Source organism: Salvelinus alpinus, chromosome 12, assembly GCF_045679555.1.
Source record: "Salvelinus alpinus chromosome 12, SLU_Salpinus.1, whole genome shotgun sequence".
In the NCBI taxonomy this organism is placed as follows: domain Eukaryota; kingdom Metazoa; phylum Chordata; class Actinopteri; order Salmoniformes; family Salmonidae; genus Salvelinus; species Salvelinus alpinus.
The window spans coordinates 7925291-7949418 of record NC_092097.1 but is presented as its reverse complement, the minus strand read 5'-3'; the positions used below and the strand labels follow the sequence as shown (position 1 = coordinate 7949418).

The 24128-nt window shown below is 40.5% G+C and overlaps 2 protein-coding genes and 1 long non-coding RNA gene across 4 annotated transcripts; 1 reads left to right on the top strand and 2 right to left on the bottom strand.

Moving 5' to 3' along the window:
- The first annotated feature begins 1001 nt into the window (after nucleotides 1–1001).
- Nucleotides 1002–6041, top strand: LOC139535438 (apoptosis facilitator Bcl-2-like protein 14). 2 transcript variants are annotated; one of them, XM_071334843.1, is made up of 6 exons: nucleotides 1002–1137; nucleotides 1602–2253; nucleotides 2825–2929; nucleotides 4118–4179; nucleotides 4479–4757; nucleotides 4923–6041. In XM_071334843.1, the coding sequence occupies exons 2-6, from the start codon at nucleotides 1611–1613 to the stop codon at nucleotides 4968–4970; spliced, it is 1137 nt and encodes a 378-aa protein (XP_071190944.1). In that variant the 5' UTR covers nucleotides 1002–1137; nucleotides 1602–1610; the 3' UTR covers nucleotides 4971–6041. The 2 variants fall into 2 exon arrangements, with proteins under 2 accessions (XP_071190944.1, XP_071190943.1); XM_071334842.1 differs by having other exon boundaries at nucleotides 4479–4772.
- Nucleotides 6042–7115: 1074 nt separating this feature from the next.
- On the bottom strand, nucleotides 7116–8511 carry LOC139535440 (uncharacterized). Its single transcript, XR_011667131.1, has 2 exons — nucleotides 8375–8511; nucleotides 7116–7658 (listed from the first exon to the last, which is right to left on the bottom strand). It is a non-coding gene; the product is annotated as an uncharacterized lncRNA (long non-coding RNA).
- Nucleotides 8512–9788: 1277 nt separating this feature from the next.
- On the bottom strand, nucleotides 9789–22627 carry rplp2 (ribosomal protein, large P2). Its single transcript, XM_071334844.1, has 6 exons — nucleotides 22530–22627; nucleotides 21801–21944; nucleotides 13412–13535; nucleotides 13221–13269; nucleotides 10152–10238; nucleotides 9789–9922 (listed from the first exon to the last, which is right to left on the bottom strand). Exons 3-6 carry the CDS (start codon nucleotides 13532–13534, stop codon nucleotides 9843–9845), a joined length of 339 nt encoding a protein of 112 aa, XP_071190945.1. The 5' UTR covers nucleotide 13535; nucleotides 21801–21944; nucleotides 22530–22627; the 3' UTR covers nucleotides 9789–9842.
- Nucleotides 22628–24128: the final 1501 nt, after the last annotated feature.

Sequence of the window (24128 nt, the reverse complement as noted above, 5' to 3'; positions counted from 1 at the left end):
AATGTACCAGCTCAACCCAAACAGGAGTACACCGGAACATCCCAATGTGCATCACAAATACAGTGTGCCAGCAGAAGGTCATGTTGGATTCAGGGCTGGCCTCAAATTTCCCGGCAGCATCGACAGCCATGGCCACAAGGCCCTTGTGTGACCATAATTCCCCCTAAAAATTTACCTTTCCTCAGCCAACAATATGAGTACCAAACATTGAGAGATTGCCAAGAGTGTGCAAAGCTGTCATCAAGGCAAAGAGTAGCTACTTTGAAGAATCTAAAATCTAAAATATATTTTGATTAACACTTTTTTGGTTACTGCATGATTCCATATGTGTTATTTCATAGTTTTGATGTCTTCACTATTATTATACAATGTAGAAAATAGTAAAAATAAAGAAACTCTGGAATGAGTAGGTGTTCTAAAACTTTTGACGGGTACTGTATATATTTTCGACATTTTTATTTTTAGCTCACGTAATATAATTTTAAAGTATGCATTCAGGAGGCAAAAACAAATGTAGGCATTAATAAATGCATTTCTATAGCTTCCAAAATGTTTTTTACAACGGTGGGGGAGTGCCAAGATGGAGGCACTGTAGCTTGAACACAGCTCCCCCAATATGTTATCTAGTGTATTGGTGCAAACATTGGTGTGAAAATATTTTTTTTTTAGGTGTTTATATATCTCACGATTAGTGCTATCCGGGATCCCTGAGACGTCGCTACCCGAAACCCTAATCCCAACCTTAACCCCTACCTCACCCTTACATTAACCATAACCCTTACTTAAACCTAAACCAGGGTTTCCCCAAACTCGGTCCCCCAAGGGCAGCACGTTTTGTTTTTTTGCCCTAGCACGACACAGATGAGTCAAATAATCAACTAATCGTCAAGCTTTGATAATTTGAATCAGCTGTGTAGTTAGGGCAAAAAACAAAACGTGCACCCCTTGGAGTCCCGAGTTTGGTAAACGCTGCCCTAACCTTAACCACTTAATTTAACCAATTTAAATGTAAACTTCATTGGGGTGACGTTTGACGTCCCCAAGGATGCCGTATTGCAAGGACCTATATCTCACCAAGACAACACGTCGGAATCAACACATTTATAGGGAAGGAAACGCTAGACAGACTGTAAAAAGGTGAGTAGCCTACTAGCCTACCTACGATATTCTATTATTTAATGTTGTCGACTGACATATTAACATAGGAAATGGCTAATTGAAAGGGGTAATGGCACTGGTAAATACCCAACTGTTCAGGAAGAAGCGAAATCAGTAATGAGTAATATACTATGACCAAAGAACGGTTCTGAATGTTATGGAATTTACTGTATTCGGGCCCAATGTTGTGCTAATCGTGCCTGTAGCCGGATTTCTGTTGGCTACAAAGTTAATTAATTCATGAAACTTTAAATGAACAATTTAAATCATGCAGACTTTACTTTAGGCTGAGCATTAAAAGTGAAACCACACCAACCAGAACAACATACAAGACAATTCTGCGAATGTGACATCTCATAATGTTGAATGAAGAACATTTATAAATCTAGACATTTTTACAGTAGTGAAGAAAACAAATAATTAGCATTATCTATCTATTGTAGGTATCAGTCATGGAGGTTACAGAAAAGGTGAAGCCCAAAAACGCCCAGCTGCTATCTCTTGGCCACAATGACACTTGTCGCCTCTTGGAGGTGTATGTGAAGCGCAGCATCAGTTTAAATGATGGGACATGTGAGGACCAGAGGTCACCAACAACGCCTCAGAAGTGGGTGACACTGCCAGAGAAATGCATAAGAGTCCGTCGGCATTCTAGTGACGCCTTGATCACCTTGGAGCCCAGCACACCTGACGAGGGCATTGCCAGTAGCACACCACCTAATGAGGAAGTTGTTATACCAAATGTGTCTATAGTAGAAATCCCTGGGCCTGCTGACATTCCTGAGATTGAGACGTCTACTGAACTGGAGAACAAGTCTAAAAAGGGCAAGAAGAAGAGCAAAAACACCTCTTTCTGGAAAGGTTTTCTGGGTTTTTTCTCGACGAAGGGGAGTGACAAGAAAGACGAGCAGGAGTCTGGCACAGAGAAAGATGGACAGTCACAAGGAACCTTGCAGAAAAAGAAATCCATAAGGCAAAGTAACTCCACGAGGAGACTATCTCTGAGAAGAATCAAGATTGACAGCCACAGAGGGTCTGTGAAGAGACCATTGGCTTTGGACAGGGCCAAGACCACTGACATAACTGGAGTTGAATGTAGGTTTGTGAGGACATGGCACCCAAATCATTTATCACACACTGTACTGTGTGTTTTCTTATTATTGTCCTTTTGTTCAAACAGGATTTTGTGGAATTTGCAATCAGTTTAGCTTAAAACCATTAAGGTTTTAAAACTATTAAAATACAAAAACATGTAGAAAATAAGACCCTCCAGGAGAGATCTTAACATTCAGATATTCAAGTGTAGAAAAGCATTGTACATGGTTACATAGATATTGTGACACACCCCCTTAACTCAAACAATGCAGGATAATGCCTATCTTAAAGCATTTTGGAAATATAGACCTGTAAACACAGATACAGTAGACGGAAGAATCAACTATTTATATTTATGATGAATGTTAACTTTACTTTTTGGTAGCTATTCAATAGGATTTTTTTTATTACGCTAAATAGATTTCAATGCGGACTTGGACTCGATTTAATAATGTTTTGGGAAATTGGACCCTAGTTGACTCGGGCCCTAGTTGGTAGTCCAGTTATTATACAGTTATTGCATGAAAAAAAGACTGCAAAAGGCAATGATCGTTCTTGTTACTTTTTACAGCGGTTTTGAGTGTGGGGCCTACTGACTCGTACTATGAGAAAGTTTCAGAAGAGCTGGAGAAGATTGTGCATGAGGTGAAAGAGACAGAGACGGCTCTTACAGATGGTAAGTATCAATGTTCTTATGTGTATTGATGTCTTATATATTCATACTAAAATGTACACATTCTATAGCAACATACACATTTTATGTATAAAGCTGTAAAGGTCATATAATACAGCACATCACACAAGTATGTTACTGTCTAATGTAGTTACTACAGGTAACTGCCAAAATAATGGAAACACTTGAGTAAATGAGGGATACAAAGTATTTTGAAAGCAGGTGCTTCCACGCAGGTGTGGTTGCTGAGTTAATTAAGCAATTAATATCACATCATGCTTAGGGTCATGTATGAAAATGCTGGGCAGGCCATTATTTTGGCTACCATGGCTAGGATGACAATGTCCCCATCCACAGGGCACGAGTGGTCACTGACTGGTTTGATGAGCATGAAAACAATGTAAACCATATGCATGGCCATCTCGGTCACCAGATCTCAACCCAATTGAACACTTATGGGAGATTCTGGAGCGGGGCCTGAGACAGCGTTTTCCACCACCATCAACAAAACACCAAATTATGGAATTTCTCATGGAATAATGCTGTCGTATCCCTTCAATAGAGTCCTAGACTTGTAGAATCTATGCCAAGGTGCATTGAAGCTGTTCTGGCTCGTGGTGGCCCAACACCCTATTAAGCATTTTTTTGTTGGTGTTGTGATCCAGGCTGTATCGCAACCGGCCGTGATTGATGAATCCCATAGGGCTGCGCACAATTGGCCCAGCGTCGTCCAGGTTTGGCTGGTGTAGGCCGTCATTGTAAATAAGAATTTGTTCTTAACTAACTTGCCTAGTTAAATAAAGGTTAAAGTATTGGATTCTTTTTTTCAATTTTCGCCTAAAATGACATACCCAAATCTAACTGCCTGTAGCTCAGGACCTGAAGCAAGGATATGCATATTCTTGATACCATTTGAAAGGAAACACTTTGAGATTGTGGAAATGTGAAATTATTGTAGGAGAATATAACACATTAGATCTGGTAAACGATAATACAAAGAAAAAACATGCTTTTTTGTTGTTTTTTGTTCCATCATCTTTGAAATGCAAGAGAAAGGCCACAATGTATTATTCCAGTTTAGGCACAATTTACAATTTACCGATCTCATGGAGGTTTTAAATATAGTATTGTATATCTTTGGCAGTTACCTGTATGTTTACCTACTGTATGTTTTCTATCCATTTCTTCCAGAGGACGTCATCAAAAGGATCATTGTTCTGATGAAGCAGCAAGGAGACCTCATTGATAGCAAGGTTTCTGTTTATAACCTACAAAAAAAGATTGCATTTGAGAAACTTAAGTCTTTCTTTGACACTCAATGCATCTTTCACATTTAGCACAGCTTGCTATAGGCTGGGTACCAGTCTGATTGTGCTAACATTCCACTTATTGTAATCTGTCATTTGCCAAGCATGTTTGGTAAATTACACAGACTACAAGAAGTAGAATGTTAGCACAAAACAGGTCTGGACTTTAGTCTAAACTTGCTATTTCCTAATGGATAATAACGTATTATATTCTATGGTCGTGAAAGTATGTCCTTTCTCCATAGCTGAAGGAGAACCCCAGCTTGAGCTCATTCTTCCAGAAGCTGTCCTATAGCACCTTCCAGCAGTTAGCTGATACGTACGTGGAGACAGAGACACCTACAAGCCAGAGCCGCCATGCACCACACACTGCTGGATCTGGGCCCGACAACGCCCCGGAGCTGGTCAAGCTTGCCTTCACTCTGGACTTCACAGCCAGGGTAGCCTGTCTCTCCAGGCATTCCAAAGGCCACATCATGGGCCTGGGCCACCGCTACTTAGAAGACCGCTTCACCCAGACACAGGTAACAACACCAGAGGTGAGAGGCAGCCTTCTGTTTTCTTAAAAGCTATAACATGTTTTCCACCCAACTAGACTCTGCTTTACATGACCTGTAACCACAGTGCTGTCACCAAGTGAATCAAGAAATACCAAATATGTTTCTAATGACATTTATGTTGCTTTTCAGGTTAATCCAGATCAGACGTTGCATAACTATGATGATCATAATCATTGATACGTCACATGCAAAAAAGACTGCAGGGGAAACCGAACATTCTTCGTGGTGTAAAAGCACATGGAGTGCTCCTCGATTCCTTGTGACACAAATGGAATAGATTACTTAAAGATGACTGAAAATGCAACCCAGAGGCAAGTCACGAAGGGAACATCACACACAACACTTATAGTAGGCCTTGTACCTGTACATCTACACTAGGGCAATCTGTGTAATTACTATGTTTACAGGTTAGTAAGTAATGGAAATGCAATATGGAGTTCTTAACACTTTTTACTATGTTTACAGGTTAGTAAGTAATGGAAATGCAATATGGAGTTCTTAACACTTTTGGTACACTCTGTATTTATTTACCTAAATTATAAAATGTAATATGCCATTTAGCAGGCACTTTTATCCAGAGCAACTAATCATGTGTGCATACATTTTACGGGAATTGAACCCACTATGCTGGCATTGCAGACGCCATGTTCTACCAACCTACGCCACAGAGGACCACTAGTGATAGTAAGTACTATGTACTGTAACTGCATTCACTAACTACCCTGCTACAAGGTACAGGTACATAGGTTATTCCTCATTCTTAATCCTGGTTCTGGGGACACAAAGGTGTGCATATTTTAGTTTTTGCCCTAGCTCTACACACCTGATTCCACTAATCAAAGGTTTCATGATGAGTAATCTAGGTGTGTTAGCTGGGGCTGGGACAAAACTGTGACATCAATCAGGCCCTCGAGGACTAGAATTGCCCACCCCTGTAGGGTAATGCCCTGTTTCTGGAAATTATACTTATGACCCCTGTACCTTTCACCTGAAAGAATAAGAAAATCAAGCTATTGAACAGAACTTTATGTATTTATGTAGCAATATTTCTAGGAAGTATAATACTAAACAAATTATACTAAACAAAAATATAAATGCAACAATTTCAACAGTTTTACTTAGTTCATATAAGGAAATTAGCATACGTGTATTTACACTTTTTTATTGAGTACAATCTTTAGTTTCATCATTGTTTTTCTGTTTTTTCAGTCAAAGGATGAACTACTAATAAAAAAATGTGCAATTTTATACTGTGTGTCAACTAAAAAAGAATACTTGAGTATCCCGAATAATAATGGTTTATTGGTGTGCATTTAAACATGGTCATTGTGATGCACCGAGGTCACAAACTCCATTTTAGACGAGACTGATTTTATGACCAAAATTATCCTATTTACACTTTGTAGTCAATTTTGACACTAGAATAAATGTTTGACTCATATTGTTGCCACATAGGCCGTTTTCAAAGGGATTAGTTGTTTTTTAGGGTCAGTTGCTCTAACAGACATTCCCTGACAAACATTTGGGCACAGTTTCTAAACCCAGAGGCGCAACATCGTGACACTTCTGGGAATGCTTGCGATACAGACCAGGCTGGGGTTTGAGAAGTCAAAAATCTAAAGGCACAACCTAGATTTGAGTCAATGCCTTAAGTAGTTGAACATGCTATTACTCCAACCTCATGAAAGTGACAAACTGACACGTTTTCATTTGTCAAAAACAACATATCGAAGGAGTGCCTTTGATTTGATGGCCTGCACTTGCGTAGCTCGGTGTGAGATAGCCGATGACGTGTTTCTACGCATGAGCTTAGCCAGCCAACGTCGCCTACAAGTGGGATCGGCGATTTCTATTGGAGAAGCAGTTTTAGCCTATCTTCATACTGTACTGTCTTTGATTTGGGCACACCTATTTAAAATGGTTAAAATCAGCTGTGTCAAATTAACCACATCCATTAGCTGGACCAATAGAAACATGGAAACAATTAAATTCATGAACACAATTTTCTATAGAGGTTGAGATGGGGGATAATTTAACTTTAGAACTGTTGACGATTAAGTGAATTATTGACTAAAAACACAACTTGCTCTTAAATAATGTGAATAAATATATGCATTCAGTAAATATAACCTAGAATGTATGTAGGTGAGGATTAGGTCTGTTATTCATCTGCCAAGGACAACATAGCTCGGGCCAGGAGTATCCCCTCCTTCCAGGGACATCCTCTCCATGTGTGGGGAAGCCAGGGTCTCCTCAATGCTGTGGCAAAACTCCAGTGGCAGCAGCCTCTGGCAGTGGTAGAGTAGAGACCTCAAACAATCAATCAATCAAATGTATTTATTAAGCCATGTTTACATCAGAAACCCAGCCTAAAACCCCAAACAGCAAGCAATGCAGATGTGGAAGCATGGTGGCTAGGAAAAACTCCCTAGAAAGGCAGGGACCTAGAAAGAAACCAGGCTCTGAGGGGTGGCCAGTCCTCTTCTGGCTGTGCCGGGTGGAGATTATAAGAGTACATGGCCATTAAGGCCAGATCGTTCAAGATGTTAAAATGTTCATAGATGACCAGCAGGGTCAAATAATAATCACAGTGGTTGTAGAGGGTGTAACAGATCAGTACCTCAGGAGTAAATGTCAGTTGGCTTTTCATAGCCGAGCATTCAGAGGTCAAGACAGCAGGTGCGGTAGAGAGGGAGAGAGAGAGGGTCAAAAACAGCAGGTCCGGTGAACAGGTCAGGGTTCCATAGTCACAGGTAAAATAGCAGAGACTGGATCAGCAGCATGACCAGGTAGACTGGAAATGGGGGACAGCCAGGAGTCACCAGGCCAGGTAGTCTTGAGGCATTGCCCTAAGGCTCAGGTCCTCTGGGAGGGGAGAGAGAGATGGGAGAATTAGAGGGAGCATACTTAAATTCACACAGGACACCAGATAAGACGGGGGGGGTAAGGGTGGCTCTCGGTTGTGTTGATGCTAGAGAGCTGGTACCGCAGTACAGAGCGATGGCGCGGCTGTGGAGGAGGCTTCTCTGGACTCAGACTGTGTTTCTTTGGTAGGGGCCATAATATGACAAAACCAGAGGGCCATACTCTGACAGGGCCATACTCTGACAGGGCCACAGGGCCATAATCTGACAGGACCACAGGGTTACAACCTAATAGTATCAAAAAACAGTGTAAGAGAGAGCACTGACTACACTAGCCTGACAGTGTGTTATGGAAGAGAGATTAAAACGAACATGCCTTGACAGACAGAAGTTATCCACCTGGCATTTTGATCGATACTTCATAATTGCCCACAGTTTAAAATTAACCACACCTAGAAACCCTGTAGTCAATAGTTAGTTGACCTCAGGGTTAACCTGACAAAAAAAAACTAACTTCAATCAGCTTTATTGATATTGTGTAATAATCAATGGTGACTCAATCAATTCTTGCCCAGTGGGAATGCTCTTGCCAATAACAATAATAGCATGGTGTTTGTGTGGCACATGATTACCAGTAATTGGGATCGCTGATTTAGAGGTAATATGATTTTACAGTCAGCCACGTCTATGAGTGAAGGATGAGCTGATGCGTCTTACCTGTGCACAAGGTTCCTCCTGGGGCAGGAGAGCTTTACAAAGAAAGGCACAACCAGTTTGACATCCTGCCACAGGGCCTTCTCCGGGACCTGGTGTACTCAACACAGCAACCTGGGGGATGTACATGTGATCAAAAGTTTAAACAGACATGTGTACCAATGGTAATATGGTATAAACACAAGCATGACAGAGACTTACCGGTAGTTATGTAACTAAGGGGTAGACTGTACAGAACATCTAATAAGTTGCCCTAGACTAGTGATAGGACAAGAATGCTTTCTGAAGCAAAAGTCGCCCAGTACAATCCTACTCAAGTAAAAGTATTTGGTTTTAAACCTACTTAAGTATCAAAAGTCAATGTAATTACTAAAATATACATAATTTCAAATTCCTTATATTAATCAAACCATACGGCACCAGTTTCTTGTTTTTTAAATTTATTTACAGATAGCCAGGGACCAGCTTCAACACTGACATTATTTACAAATGAGTCCGCCAAATTAGAGGCATTAGGGATAACCAGGGATGTTCTCTTGATAAGTGTGTGAATTAGACCATTTTCCTGTCCTGCTAACCATTCAAAATGTTAAAAGAATATAAAGATATTTGCCCAGGTTAGGAGTAGATTGACCAGGCACTGTTTGGACTGCCAGACCACCCAATGTTGCAAGGTGAACTAGAGTAGATATTCAGGAAAAGTTTATTTGTACAGTATGTTGCATTGTCTGTTTAGATAACATTTTATAAACAGAGAACATTGATTACATCAAATCATATTACATTTATCCACAAGATATCATCATTGTGTCATGAATGGCAGTAACCAATTTCTCTTCACCCCTTGGATATTGGTAAAAGTGTGCAGCACACCAACCAATTCGTTATTCTTAGAACTAGGGATGTAGTTCGACAGATCGCTTATTGCTCATATGTAGATTTTAAAGAACATATTGGTGTAATTTCAGTCTAAATATTTGCAGTAGTTAGACACTGAGTAACCAAAATATATTCTACCAGTTAAAAAAAAAATCACAAATTAGACTTGCTGATTCTAAACAATACTGTGTTAACAGTAAAACTCATGCTATTCAATGAATCAAGGTTGAAAAACAAAGACAAAACCCATACCAGCTGCAGGTCTCCCAGGTGTTTACAGTTCTTCATATCTTATAATCCAACAAGGTTTCCCCTTTTCTTGCAGCACCGGCAAATTCTAACTGCCACAAAAAAATATGCAGTTTGGTACTCAAAATAAACACCATTGTTCTGCCAGACTAAGTTTGTCTCAGGCAAAGGTCAATATTTTAGTAGGCTGCTGGCTACAGTGTTTGTGTCGTTGTAACATTCCTACAATACTGAACAGTTATAATAATGATAAAGTGATGAACATATATATAAAAAAAGAAGCGAAGGCTTTCTGGTAACAATTTCAAATTTTATTGTTTTTTCACTTCTCACGGAAGAAAAATTAATCAAAGAGGCCGAATCCCATGTCGTCATCAGATCCCTCTTCAGATTCCTCTTTCTTCTCCTCCTTTTTCTCTTCCGCTGCAGACACACAAACATAGGTTAGCTTCATGTTTGGGAGTCTATCCGCATAGTTAATTTCCAGAAATGGAATAACAGTGTCTAATATCAAGCACAAGCGTTTTCCTCTAATTATGTTATTTAAGGCAATTATTTTCAAAGAAATGTGTTTCAGTCCATTGAAATGTTTGGCACCCTATTGTGGAATGTGATGTGAGACAAAAGGAGAGACATGAGAGATTGATCTTACCAGCAACAGGAGCAGTGCCAGCTGCAGCGCTAGCTGCAGGAGCTGCCACAGCACCACCTGCTGGCACGGAGGCCAACTTAGAGAGGCCTGCAAAGCGTAAAGGACCAATTCATTGACAGGTAACAAATTAACGTGAACAGTGAATGAATGACCGACGGCATTTGCGCCTATATGCAATCTATCGACCAAAGTAGGGCTGTCCCTGGCAAAAAAAATGTTTGATCAATCGATTGGTCTACATTTTTTACATGTATTTTTCCATATATTGACACATCCTATGTGTTTTAATTAAATCAACTATATTCACTGAACTTGTCTGATGAAATAATTAAGACACACAAATGACTAGAGGGAGTTTGACCACCAATTGATTTGATAGTGCTGGGCTCAGACTTGCTGTGCTGTGTAAGAAAGACAGTGAGTGACTGACTAGCACCCGCTGCCTCTCTCCTCCCTGCTGCAGCGACCACCACAAAACATCAAAGTGTTTATCGCGCTGTCCGTGTTGGGACAACTGCAAAATAATTACATCCATTTCTGACAGAAGTTCTGTTAGCGAAATCCCCAATTTGTTTTGGAAAAACATTCCCTCAACCCTTGCTCTCTTTTACATGACATGTATGCATTGCATGCACGTGACCAAAAACCTATTCGCACAGGACTAGTACTACTAGAGAACGTTGGTTATGAAATTATTACTTCAGAATGTCTGTTATTCCAGAGGATGATTTGGACAGGATTTTGTTTTTCCCCCAAACTGCCCCCTGTAATTCTTTCTTTTTTCCAAATAAATTGACAGTTATGACGGAAGCCTGGAAGTTTTTATTCTAGGCGCGAAGATACAGTATTTCAACATGTCTAGGTGATCGGGCCACATGGATAACTCTAGCTTGGTTCTCGAGTTTCTAAACCTTCCCGAACCATCTTTCCTATAGTGTCGCCATCATATTTGAATTGAGGAAGTGTGATCATAATCATTAGGATATTTTAGCGAACCACAGTACGCCCTAAATGCCCTCCAGCCTTTAGATGTGAACTAAACAGTGCAATTGCACTTGATGCATTTTAAGGCAATGGATGAGAAAGTTAACTTATCATTTCCAAACGTTTAGCTCGGTTGCATGCTGCTTTGCGATCTACTAAACAGCAAGGGTTGCATTAAATAGGCTCAATATTTTTTACTGATGCATATGGCAATATTCAATTAATACACACAAAACAAACAAACACATTCACTGAAAGTTGATAGGTTACATGTAGGCCATTCAAATATAGCTTATGCGCAGCATTTAGTTAAATTTATCGATTAGTTTTCTTACGCAAACCACGAGCAACAGCTGTCAAACTCAGACATTTCTCAAAACACAGGGATGTCGATTCACACGGGGCTAGTACCATCAGAGGACCTTGGAGTTTGCAAAAAAACAGTAGGTTATTCTGTCTGGAATTGTTACTTTCCTGCCATGTATTGACAGATTCGGACGGGACAAAAATTAGAGATGTGGTGTTTTGTGCTAGTGCACATAATTACATTATCCGACCTCCCCCAGTAAAACTAATCCCATCTGAATAGGAAACAATAGGGCCTAACCTATAGCATATCATAATCACATCAATAAATTGGTTATAAATAACTCAATGTGACAGCAAAATGGATGCAGAGGACATGACAAATTACCTCGAAACGGGGGAATATTTAAGGGTTGCTCAGCAGGCAGACGATGTGGGGAATAAATGTGAATAGTTGTGGAAAATACTGGAGCTCAAGAAAAAGGTAAGGAGCAAGCACTGCTTGCATATTGTGTGTTCCAAACTGATTAATATCATTTCTGGCCACTTGGAACAATGTAAACACTAAGTATAAGCGTACCATAATAGCAAAAATTGTTATTATAAATATAATTTTTACGACAATTTTGAACATGGTAAACAGGAAATAAATCATACCAGAAGTTGTTTGGTAAAGCCTTTATTTTACCCAAAGCAAAAAATGTAAAAACAAACGAATTTGCCAAATGGTTTACTTGCTATGTCGTTGTGTGAGGTTTGGTGCTCATGGAATCAGTAGGCTATTAACCAAATACTCAAACAGGCAACAGAAGCAGGATCTGTCTTATTTCTGTATATATATATATATATTGATGATTTATGAAGCCAGGCACATTTAACAGTAAGGCTATTGATTATAGACCTAATATAATTGTTCTTATGTAATATAACCATATACAATTTCAGTAGCACGTCTTAGACTGATGGACAGTGCCATCCCCACGTCCCCCACAATGGATCAGTCCACTCAGGGGAAATCCGACAGGTGTATTTATTTTTTATAAATTGCTACTGTTCGACTAAAGAAATCTTGGTTGACCAACAGCGTATCGACCAAACAATCGACCAGTCGACTAAATGGGGTCAGCTCTAGACCAAAGCCAATCACACTATAGTGCCGAAGCAAGAAGTACTGAGAAAATAGCTCAGCCAACAGTACGGTTTGGGTTGACCCTATAGTGTAAATCAGGCAATGACCTACAGAATTGTTAACAGGATGTACGGTATGTATTGCTCCGAACCCGTTACAGATTGGCTAATGGAAACATAACCCGTTCTTGGTATCTTATAAATGTCCATGCACAGTTGCAGGTGGTTCTCCAAAAATCAAAGAATATAAAGAAAGATATTAAATCCACGTTTTGCACAAAGTGAGCCGTTCCCTTGCCATTTTAGCTACTAGACATCTTGCATTTCCCCTTTGCAGGAACTAGTCGTTTCTACACGATGCGGACACTTTGTAGAAGTAGATGACAGTGCATCACAGTGCGACAAAAAACAAAGATCTACACCAATGCAAGAGGCATTTCTCATTCGATATAAAACGTGGATTTAATATCTTTCTGAATAATCTCTGGTATATACCGAATCGAGAACAAAGAAAGTATCACCAAGAACAGGTTAGTTGAAAAATTCATTGCGATGCTTTCCATTAGCCAATCTGTAACATTAACAATTCTGTAGCTATGACCATGCATGAACTCACGAGTCAAATCAAAGACATAAGGGAAAATGCCTCACCAGAGTTCATGACTTCATTGATGTCTTTTCCATTTAATTCATTGACAACCTGTGAAAACAAATTCAGGTTCTAATCATCACCAGTTACTGTGTAAACCGAGGCCTCCATCGTGCAACAGTGTCCAAGGAAACAAAAGTAACTCAGTTTATCTTATCAAAACAAGACAGCATCTCCCTAAATGGTGCCATACCTTGTCTAGGCGCTCAGCTTCGGCCTCGATTCCAACACTCCCCAGGATGGTCTTGATGTCCTTTGAGGAGGGGCTGGTGTTGCCACCGAGCACAGCCAGGAGGTAAGCGGCCACGTAACGCATTCTGCAAGAGATATGGAGAAGAAAAAACTATTAGTTGGATTATAAACTATATTGGTCTACGTGACATGCATTCTGTGGATATTCAAATTAGCCTTACCCAGAGTCCATGTGACGATATGAGTAGCCTAATTAGCAATGGCTACAGTGTTTTCCACAAGCACATGGAGTACCCAGCCAAATACTACTCTTTCTAAGGCAGGCTCCCCAGTACTGGGGGGTTAACTTCTTATGGATAGGGGGCAGCATTTTCACATTTGGATGAAAAGCGTTCCCAGAGTAAACTGCCTCCTACTCAGTCCCAGATGCTAATATATGCATATTATTAGTAGTATTGGATAGAAAACACTCTGAAGTTTCTAAAACTGTTTGAATGATGTCTGTGAGTATGGCAGGCAAAAACCTGAGAAAAAATCCAACCAGGAAGTGGAAAATCTGAGGTTTGTAGCTTTCCAACTCAGCCCCTATTGAATATACAGTGGGGTATGGGTCATCTTGCACTTCCTAAGACTTCCACTAGATGTCAACAGTCTTTAGAACGTTGTTTCAGGCTTCTACTGGGAAGGGGGGATGAATGAGAGGGGAATAAGTCAGAGGTCTGCCAGCAGCCTCGGGCTCGTGATGCGCAGTCATGACAAAGTTACCTCTCGTTCCATTGCTTTTCCACAGACAAATGAATTCTCCGGTTGGGACATTATTGAACATTTATGATAAAAACATCCTAAAGATTGATTCTATACACCGTTTGATTTGTTTCTACGACCAGTAATATAACCTTTTGGAATTTTTGTCCGACATTTCCGCTGGACTTGCCCACGCCTCGTGAGTTTCGATTTGTTTACTAAACGCCCTAACAAAAGGAGGAATTTGGACATAAATGATGGACTTTATGGAACAAATTAAACATTTATTGTGGAACTGGGATTCCTGGGAGTGCATTCTGACAAAGATCAAAGGTAAGTGAATATTTATAATGCTATTCTTGGGTTGTGAATGTCTCTGAGCGCCGTACTCAGATTATTGCATGGTTTGCTTTTTCCGTAAAGTTTTTTTGAAATCTGACACAGCGGTTGCATTAAAACTTCTTGTCACTACAGGGGGTGCTGTTTCAACTTCGACATTTTGCGTCTCCAAATTAAACTGCCTCGTACTCAATTCTTGCTCGTACAATATGCATATTATTATTACTATTGGATAGAAAACAATCTCTAGTTTCTAAAACCGTTTGAATTATGTCTGTGGGTGAACGAGAACTCTTTCTACAGCGAAAATCATGACAGGACATGCGAAGGTCAGAAAAAATAGTCTCTGTTCTCAGATCAGTTTAAAGCTCTGTGTGTGCCCTATGGATCGAAATGAACTGCACCCGCCTTCCCCTGGATGTCAGTAACCAATGAGAAGTGGAATGGTGTTTCTACGTATTTCTCAGAGCTTATAAAAGGGCAAGGAACGAGGTGCGCTCTCTTTTCGACTTCCGCCATTACGCAACGCAAGACCTCAGGATAGCATTTTGAAACGCTCAGTTATCGGCCTTAGATATGTCCGTCTGTAATTTAATTCGGTATAGGTGTTAGAAACATCATAACGAAGTTATTTGAAACCGATTTATATCAGTTTATGCGAGTATATCGCTATTTTCTGAATTTTCGTAGCATTGCGTTTGATGATTTGGACATGTGTGTGCCACATAGCTACTGTTAGCTGCTAGTTCCGAAGTTGAAGTGGACGTTTTACAACAAAGCAACGATTCTTTTGGACAAAAGGACACCTTGCCCAAGATTCTGATGGAAGCTCGTCCAAAAGTAAGAGCTATTTATAATTTTATTCCGTATTTGTGGAAAAATGTAAACGCATTTTTCGGCCATTATTGCGGCACTAGTCTGGCTGTAACGCTGTAAAAAATCTAAATCAGCGGTTGCATTAATAACCAATGCATCTTTCATTAGCTGTCCAACCTGTATTTTTTTAGTCAATCTAATCGATAAATAATCGTAAACTTAGGTGCCCTTCCAAGATGGCGCCGGCCAGAATGCATGCCATGTTTTGACTGATTACATAGCATAACCACGATTTGTGATGCTAAATATGCACATTTTCGAACAAACTCTATATGCATTGTGTAATATGATGTTACAGGACTGTCATCTGAAGAATTCTGAGAAGGTTAGTGAAAAAATTTATATATTTTGGTGGTGATAACGTTATCGCGCTTTTTGCCTTGAATCAATGCTGGGGTGATGTTAGCTCATGTGGTATGCTAATATAACGATATATTGTGTTTTCGCTGTAAAACACTTAGAAAATCTGAAATATTGTCTGGATTCACAAGATCTGTGTATTTCAATTGCTGTACGCTGTGTATTTTTAAGAAATGTTTTAAGATGAGTAATTCGGTAATACACGTTGCTCTCTGTAGTTATTCTAGTCGCTTTGGGTGAGTTTTGTGATAGTGGCTGCAATGGTAAACTGTGATTTATACCTGAAAAATGCAAATTTTTCTAAAAAAACATATCAGACTGTCATCTTATGAAGTTGTTTCTTGGTTAGTGGCTATATATATCTTTATTTAGTCGAATTAGTGATAGCTACTGATGGAGTAAAAAACTGGTGGAGTCTTTTGCTAACGTGGTTAGCTAATAGATTTACATATTGTGTCTTCCCTGTAAAACATTTTAAAAATCAGAAATGATGGCTGGATTCACAAGATGTTGGGCTTTCATTTGCTGTATGCTGTGTATTTTTCAGAAATGTTTTAGGATGAGTATTTTGGTAATTGACGTCGGTCTCTGTAATTATTCCGGCTGCTTCCAACGCTATTTCAGATTGCAGCTGCAATGTAGAACTGTGACTTATACCTGAAATATGCACATTTTTCTAAAGAAACATATGCTATACCATAAATATGTTATCAGACTGTCATCTTATGAAGTTGTTTCTTGGTTAGTGGCTATATATATATCTTTATTTAGTCGAATTAGTGATAGCTACTGATGGAGTAAAAAACTGGTGGAGTAAAAAAAGTGGTGTCTTTTGCTAACGTGGTTAGCTAATAGATTTACATATTGTGTCTTCCCTGTAAAACATTTTAAAAATCAGAAATGATGGCTGGATTCACAAGATCTGTATCTTTCATCTGGTGTCTTGGACTTGTGATTTAATGATATTTAGATGCTTGTATTTACTTGTGACGCTATGCTAGGCTATGCTAGTCAGCTTTTTTACTGTGGGGGGTGCTCCCGGATCCGGGTTTGGTAGCAGTGAAAGGTTAAGGAGAAGTATATCTCTAAATCTGTGAATAACACTTGTATCTTTTATTAATGTTTATTATGAGTGTTTCCGTGATTTGATGTGGCTCTGTGCAAATTCACGGGATGTTTTAGAGGCAAAGCCAAATGTAAACTGAGGTTTTTGGATATAAATATGAACTTGATCGAACAAAACATACATGTATTGTGTAACATGTTGTCCCGGGAGTGTCATCTGATGAAGAATATCAAAGGTTAGTGATTAATTTGATCAATATTTCTGCTTTTTGTGACTCCGCTCTTTGCTTGGAAAATCGCTGTATGCTTTCTGTGACTAGTTGCTGACCTAACATAATGCTATGTTCTGCTTTTGGCAAAAAGCTTTTTTTGAAATTGGACACTGTGGTTGGATTAACGAGAATTTTATCTTTAAAATGGTGCCTAATACTTGTATGTTTGAGAAAATTGAATTATGAGATTTATGTTGATTGAATTTGGCGCCCTGCAATTTCATTGGCTGTTGGCGAGGGGTTCCGCAGTCCTAGACAGGTTAAGAAATGTTTGCAGAACAAGCTTTATTTTGGTGGCCTCTGGTACATTCTAATACTATAATGTATTTTCAACCAGCAAATAATTCATAATTCAATTTTATAAATAAATATATTAAATCAAATGAAATTGTATTTGTCACATGCGCCAAATACAACAGGTGTAGACGTTACCGTGAAATGTTTACTTACAAGCCCTTAAACAATGCAGGTCAAAAAAGTTAAAATATGTACTAAATAAAAAATAATGAGGCTATATACAGGGGGTAACGGTACAGAGTCAATGTCTGGGGGTACAGGTTTGTCGAGGTAATTTGTACAAGTTGGTAAGGGTAAAGTGAATATGCATAGATAATAAACAGCGAGTAGCAGCAGTGTAAAAACGGGGGGGGGGGGGCAATGTAAACACTCCGGGTGGCCATTTTATGAATTGTACCAAGACTTGGCACTCCGGTACTGATTGCCATGCGGTAGCAGAGAGAACAGTATGACTTGGGTGACTGGAGGCTTTGACAATTTTTTGGGGCTTCCTCTGACATGCCTAGTATATAGGTCCTGGATGGCAGAAGCTTGGCCCCAGTGATGTACTGGGCCGTACGCACTACCCTCTGTAGCGCCTTACGGTCGGCTGCCAAGCAGTTGCCATACCAGGCGGTGATGCAACTGGCCAGGATGCTCTCGATGGTGCAGCTGTATAACTTTGCGGATCTGGGGACCCATGCCAAATCTTTTCAGTCTAATGGGGGGCAAAGGTGTTGTCGTTGTGGGTCTTGGTGTGTTTGGACCATGAGAGTTTATTGGTGATGGAAACTCTCGACCCGCTCCACTTTAGCCCCGTCGATGTACGACCCACCATATCCTGTAGTCCATGATCAGCCCTTTTTCTTGCTCATGTTGAAGGAGAGGTTGTTGTCCTGGCAGTCTCTGATCTCCTCCCTATAGGCTGTCTCATCGTTGTCGGTGATCGGGCCTACCACTGTTGTGTCGTCATCAAACTTAACCTCTCTAGGGTAGGGGGCAGCATTCGGAATTTTGGATGAAAAGCATGCCCAAATTAAACTGCCAGCTTCTCAGGCCCAGAAGATCTGATGTGCATATAACTGGTATATAACTGGTATATAACTGATAGAAAACACTCTAAAGTTCCCAAAACTGTTAAAATAGTGTCTGTGAGTATAACAGAACTGATTTGGCAGGCGAAAACCTGAGAAAAATCCATTCGGGAAGTAGTTGTTTTTGTGGTTTTGTAGTTTTCTATTCAATGCCATTACAGTATCCATTGACTTAGGACTCAAATTGCAGTTCCTATGCCTTCCACTAGATGTCAAAAGTCTTTAGAAATTGTTTCAGGCTTGTATTCTGAAAAATGAGGAAGTAAGAGCAGTCTGAATGAGTGGACCCTAAAGTGTCAGAGCTTTTTCATGCGCACGACCGAGAGATAGCATTTCTTGTTTACCTTTTAAAATGACGACATTATTGTCCGGTTGAAATATTATCGATTATTTTGGCTAAAAACAACCTGAGGATTGAATATAAACATCGTTTGACATGTTTCTATGAACTTTACGGATACAATTTGGATTTTTTTGTCTGCCTGTTTTGACTGCGTTTGAGCCTGTGGATTACTGAAGAAAACGTGCGGACAAAACGGAGGTTTTTGGATATAACGAGACTTTATCGAACAAAAGGAACATTTATTGAGTAAATGAATGTCTGCTGAGTGCAACCATATGAAGATCATCAAAGGTAAGGGATCAATTTTATCTCTATTTCTGACTTGTGTAACTCTTCTACTTGGCTGGTTACTGTTTGTAATGATTTGTCTGCTGGGCTATGTTCTCAAATAATCGTAAAGTATGCTTTCGCGGGTAAGGCATTTTTAAAAATCTGACACCGTGGTTGGATTCACAAGAAGTTAATCTTTAAACCTATGTAAAATATGTTTTGTTTTCCGAATTTTTATAATGAATATTTCTGTTTTTGAATTTGGCGCCCAGCAGTTTCATTGGCTGTTTAAGAGGTGGGACGCTAACGCCTCACGTACCCAAGAGAGGTTAAGTGTTGAGTCGTGCTTGGCCAAGCAGTAGTGGGTGAACAGGGAGTACAGGAGGGGACTAAGAATGCACACCTGAGGGGCACCTGTGCTGAGGATCAGCGTAGCAGATGTGTTGTTGCCTACCCTTACCACCTGGGAGCGGCCATTCAGGAAGTCCAGGATCCAGTTGCAGAGGGAGGTGTTCAGTCCCAGGGACCTTAGCTTATTGATGAGCTATGTGGGCACTATGGTGTTGAACGCTGAGCTGTAGTCAATGAACAGCATTCTCACATAGGTTTTCCTTTTGTCCAGGTGGGAAAGGGCAATGTGGAGTGCGATTGCGTCATCTGTGAATCTGTTGGGGCGGTATGCGAATTGGAGTGGGTCTAGGGTTTCCAGGATGATGGTATTGATGTGAGCCGTGACCAGCCTTTCAAAGCACTTCACAGCTACCGACATGAGTGCCAAGGGGCGATAGTCATTTAGGCAGGTTACCTTCACTTTCTTGGGCACGGGGACTATAGTGGTCAGCTTGAAACATATAGGTATTAGACTCAGTCAGGGAGAGGTTGAAAAGGGATCTGTGCAGGCCAGTCAAGTTCTTCCACACCAATCTCGACAAACCATTTCTGTACGGACGTCACTTTGTGCACAGGGGCATTGTCATGCTGAAACAGTAAAGGGCCTTCCCCAAATTGTTGCCACAAAGTTGGAAACACAATCATCTAGAATGTCATTGTATGCTGTAGCGTTAAGATTTCCTTTCACTGGAACTAAGGGGCCAAGCCCGAACCATGGAAAAACAGCCCCAGACCATTCCTCTTCCACCAAACTTTACAGTTGGCACTATGCATTCAGGCCATAAAATTTGATCAGCAAACAAACGCTCCTGTCCAGTCTGCCGTGGCTACACTCAAATAATTTGGGGAATTTCCTCACCAACGTGCATCCAATTGCTTTGGTCCACAACCCTCACTAAACCAAGCTTCAATCTGCCGCAGTTTAGTGCGGTGGCAAGAAAAGTATGGCTCTCCCTGGTGAAGCTGCTGCAGTTACAATGCTTGTGGAATTGCAGGCGCATATCATATGTTACGAATTCAAAAATGATTGAGGCACAATTGAGAAGTTTATGCACCGCATATAGCAGATTAGAAAATAAAAGAGGGTCAGATGCGTCTCACGGCCAATGTGTCAGTTGGCATTAGTGTGCTCTCTCCTCCTATGTAAAGAAATTTGACTGCAACAACAGCCCACACAACACTTACCCAGGTACCGAGAGGCAGGACACAGACTGTCAAACCAGCCGTTTCCCTGTCAGCGCTCACTTTGTGACTGACAGGCACCTGTCCTATAAACAGATTGCTAGAAGATGCATTTTGTGCATTCTAGCAGGAGAGTTCCCAACAGACTTTTTTCTGACTAGCAAAGTGGAAAAAGTACTCAGCTGAAAATGTGTCCATAATCAGCTGTATAGCAGCACTAGAGGAAAACACTGACTATAATCTACGTTCTTGCATCAGTTAATTAATAAAATACTGGTCATTTCTTGAATGTCTGTTACCTAGCCCAGGGTTTCCAAAACTCAGTCATGGGGACCCCATGGGGTGCACATTTTGGTTTTGCAATTGCACAACACAGGTGATTATTATTATTTTTTAATAAAAAATATATATAAAGAAATAATCAACATCCAAGCTTTGAATATTTCAATCAGCTGTCTAGTGCTAGTGCAACAAAATAAATGTGCACTCCTTGGGGTCCCCAGAACTTAGTTGGCTAGTTCAGCGTTTACCAAACTAAGGTTGTCACTAGTTAACACAGCTACAAAGTCACAAATGGCTCGATATTATGAAACAATAGCTTTTTAGTCTTAATTTAAAATGTAGGCATAAGGTTAGCAGTGTGGTTAAAGTTAGGGTTACGCTAAGGGTACATTTTTTAAATAGCTGGGGTTTTGCCATAATTATGACCGTGGTAACTAATAAAGACCAGGTTACTGTCATAAATGCATAGCTAGCATGCCGTGCAAGCACCAGAGAGGGATAGTATCGGAGCATGCGCGGCTAATAACTAACTAGCTGTTAAGTTAGCATTTCACTAGACACATGTGAAAACTCAGGTCAATGATGCAACAAAAGGGTAATTGTAAAAATGTTATGAAAGGAGTAAGATTTCACACACAGACTGTAACATGTGTTCGTGGTGCTAATGATATTTCATGCAATGGTGTCATGTTAGCAGCTAGTGTAGCTCGCTTACGTTAGCCTCTCGGCCTTAGCTTTGAACACTAGCACGTGCTCTTTATTTGCTAAAGTAGTACATTCCTGTTGTACAGAATGACTTCTGACAATATGGTTGAACATTAGTACAACTTAACTATAATACTGCAAACACTAAATCAAAGTTTTATGGTCTAAAACGTATTATAAAGATGAACTTACTTTAAGTCTATTGAGACACGAAACGTCAGTCACGCTGAATTTTCTGGAAGGGAGAGAGGGAAGGAGTCTCGCGTCGTCTTCTTCTTCTTCGGTGGGATTTATCGGCAGTTGGCATCCAACGTTATGGTGCATTACCGCCACCTACTGGAGTGTGGGTTAGAGACAGGGGAAAAACTAAATCCTACCTGCCAGCCCTGTCGCTCTTAAAAAAGATAACAAAATATTTGAGACTATATCGAATGACGTTCAACTCAATATACTCTAAACTAATTTCCTGTATCCCCTTCTCCCTCATACTAGATCTCAGCGTCTCTTTCCCTCTGATACTGCCCACACTGTAGCAATACATGCTCCACGGTCTCGGTTTCCTGTCAATAATCACACTTTCCTGTTGGATGCTTTCCTATCACATTTAAGGTCTTGTTCAACCGGCTGTGTCTCACATTTAATCGTATAAAAATATCCTCTTCTCTTCTGTCCCTTCCTGCCGCCCCTCCCCGACTTTCCTCTGTACTTGAAATAAATGACTGCCCTTAGTATCTCTATTCCACTGCGCCTGCCATCTCTTCATCATCACTGTATATATCAGGATTTTTGCCTCTGCCTTGCTCATTGAAACTACAACATCAACATCCCCACTACTAAGTGCTTGTTTAGCCAGTACATAAACTGCCTCGTTCCCCTCCACCGCCACATGGGCTGGGACCCAAGTAAATCTTATCTGTATACCCGTCTGTCTAATCCTCCCATGGGTTTGTAGCATCTCATAAAGCAGGTCTTGTCTGCTACGTGAGCTAAAGGATCTGGAGACTCATCAAAACTGCACATGAATCAGAGCCCTCGCGTCATCTCTCCTGCCTTATTCTCAAAACCCATTGGAGGAGAAGGTCAGAGAGGCGGGACCTCTGGCTTTCTATCCAATGGGTTTTGAGAATAAACAAGGAGTGAGGGTCTTCTTCTATGGTATTATGGCGGTCCACAAACATACGTTGGAGGTAAAACCTCACCACTATTCCACTACTTTGGCCCTATCCAAGGCTGGCCCGCTCATTAGGCAGGATTAAGCAACCGCCTATAGCGGCAGATTAAAGAGTGCAGCATTTTCTGAGCTAAACTGACCAAGATGCAGCTCCAACAACACATAAACCCTCATATAATTCTGCCCAAAAACAATGACAATTTCTCTCAACCAGTGGCATATGGGCTTTTTAGGTGAGCGCTGATGTCGCCTTGTGATAATTTTTTTTAAATATTTTTTAATTTAACTAGGCAAGTCAGTTAAGAACAAATTCTTATTTACATTTACATTACATTTAAGTCATTTAGCAGACGCTCTTATCCAGAGCGACTTACAAATTGGTGCATTCACCTTATGATATCCAGTGGAACAACCACTTTACAATAGTGCATCTAACTCTTTTAAGGGGGGGGGGGGGGGTTAGAAGGATTACTTTATCCTATCCTAGGTATTCCTTAAAGAGGTGGGGTTTCAGGTGTCTCCGGAAGGTGGTGATTGACTCCGCTGACCTGGCGTCGTGAGGGAGTTTGTTCCACCATTGGATTATTTACAATGACAGCCTACCCCGGCCAAACCCGGACGACGCTGGGCCAATTGTATGCCGCCCTATGGGACTCCCAAACACGGCCGGATGTGTCAAATAAGATAAGCAGTGCCCACTTTGTCAAAGGCAGGGGTGCAAAATATTTTGTATGTCCATTGCCAGCACGTCTCTACAGGGTGCTATTGGAGAGACAAATCGCTGCCACGCTCCACCAATGTTCCATCCAACTAACATAAATCATGTAGCAGCAGATAAAGTATATGGTAGAAAGAGTATGTGGCCTTTTCTGTAGCCTACAGGCTGGAGATGAAATATATGACAATGAGACTAACACTTTTTACATCATGCAGGTTTCTCAGATCAAATAGCTTAACCTAAATGGTGCCCAATCAAATAAAACATTTTCTGACATATTAACAAACAACATATCCTAAAAACAGGACAGGTTGAAGTAAAATGGACAATATGGAATTGATAATCAGGCTACTCACAACTGCTGTACAGGAGTTTCACCCCGTGTGCTACATTGTCTTGATCAGTGATTTCAAGTTTATATCCATACATTTTTGATGATGGGTAGCTGAAATTGGGTAGCTGATATTCAGAGCTTAAATAACCAAATTGATTAGTCACAGGAATCAGGACTAATAAAGCCAATGCAACAGCCTGTTTTACAAACGGTGGGCCTACCACATGGATGGGCATTCATAAAATTTCATTACAAGGCCGGCATGGTAGGTTACACCCCAGTAAGCACGGACCGACG

What these genes read in the sequence shown, in the direction of transcription:
- rplp2 (XM_071334844.1), bottom strand. Translation starts at nt 13,534, where the DNA reads ATGCGTTACGTGGCCGCTTACCTCCTGGCTGTGCTCGGTGGCAACACC. An exon ending in AAGCTGAGCGCCTAGACAAG is followed by an intron (nt 13,270 to 13,411) that starts GTATGGCACCAT and finishes TTGTTTTCACAG; the next exon opens with GTTGTCAATGAATTAAATGG. An exon ending in TGGCACTGCTCCTGTTGCTG is followed by an intron (nt 9,923 to 10,151) that starts GTAAGATCAATC and finishes GTGTGTCTGCAG; the next exon opens with CGGAAGAGAAAAAGGAGGAG.
- LOC139535438 (XM_071334842.1), top strand. Translation starts at nt 1,611, where the DNA reads ATGGAGGTTACAGAAAAGGTGAAGCCCAAAAACGCCCAGCTGCTATCT. An exon ending in AGAGACGGCTCTTACAGATG is followed by an intron (nt 2,930 to 4,117) that starts GTAAGTATCAAT and finishes CATTTCTTCCAG; the next exon opens with AGGACGTCATCAAAAGGATC. An exon ending in CACAGGTAACAACACCAGAG is followed by an intron (nt 4,773 to 4,922) that starts GTGAGAGGCAGC and finishes GTTGCTTTTCAG; the next exon opens with GTTAATCCAGATCAGACGTT.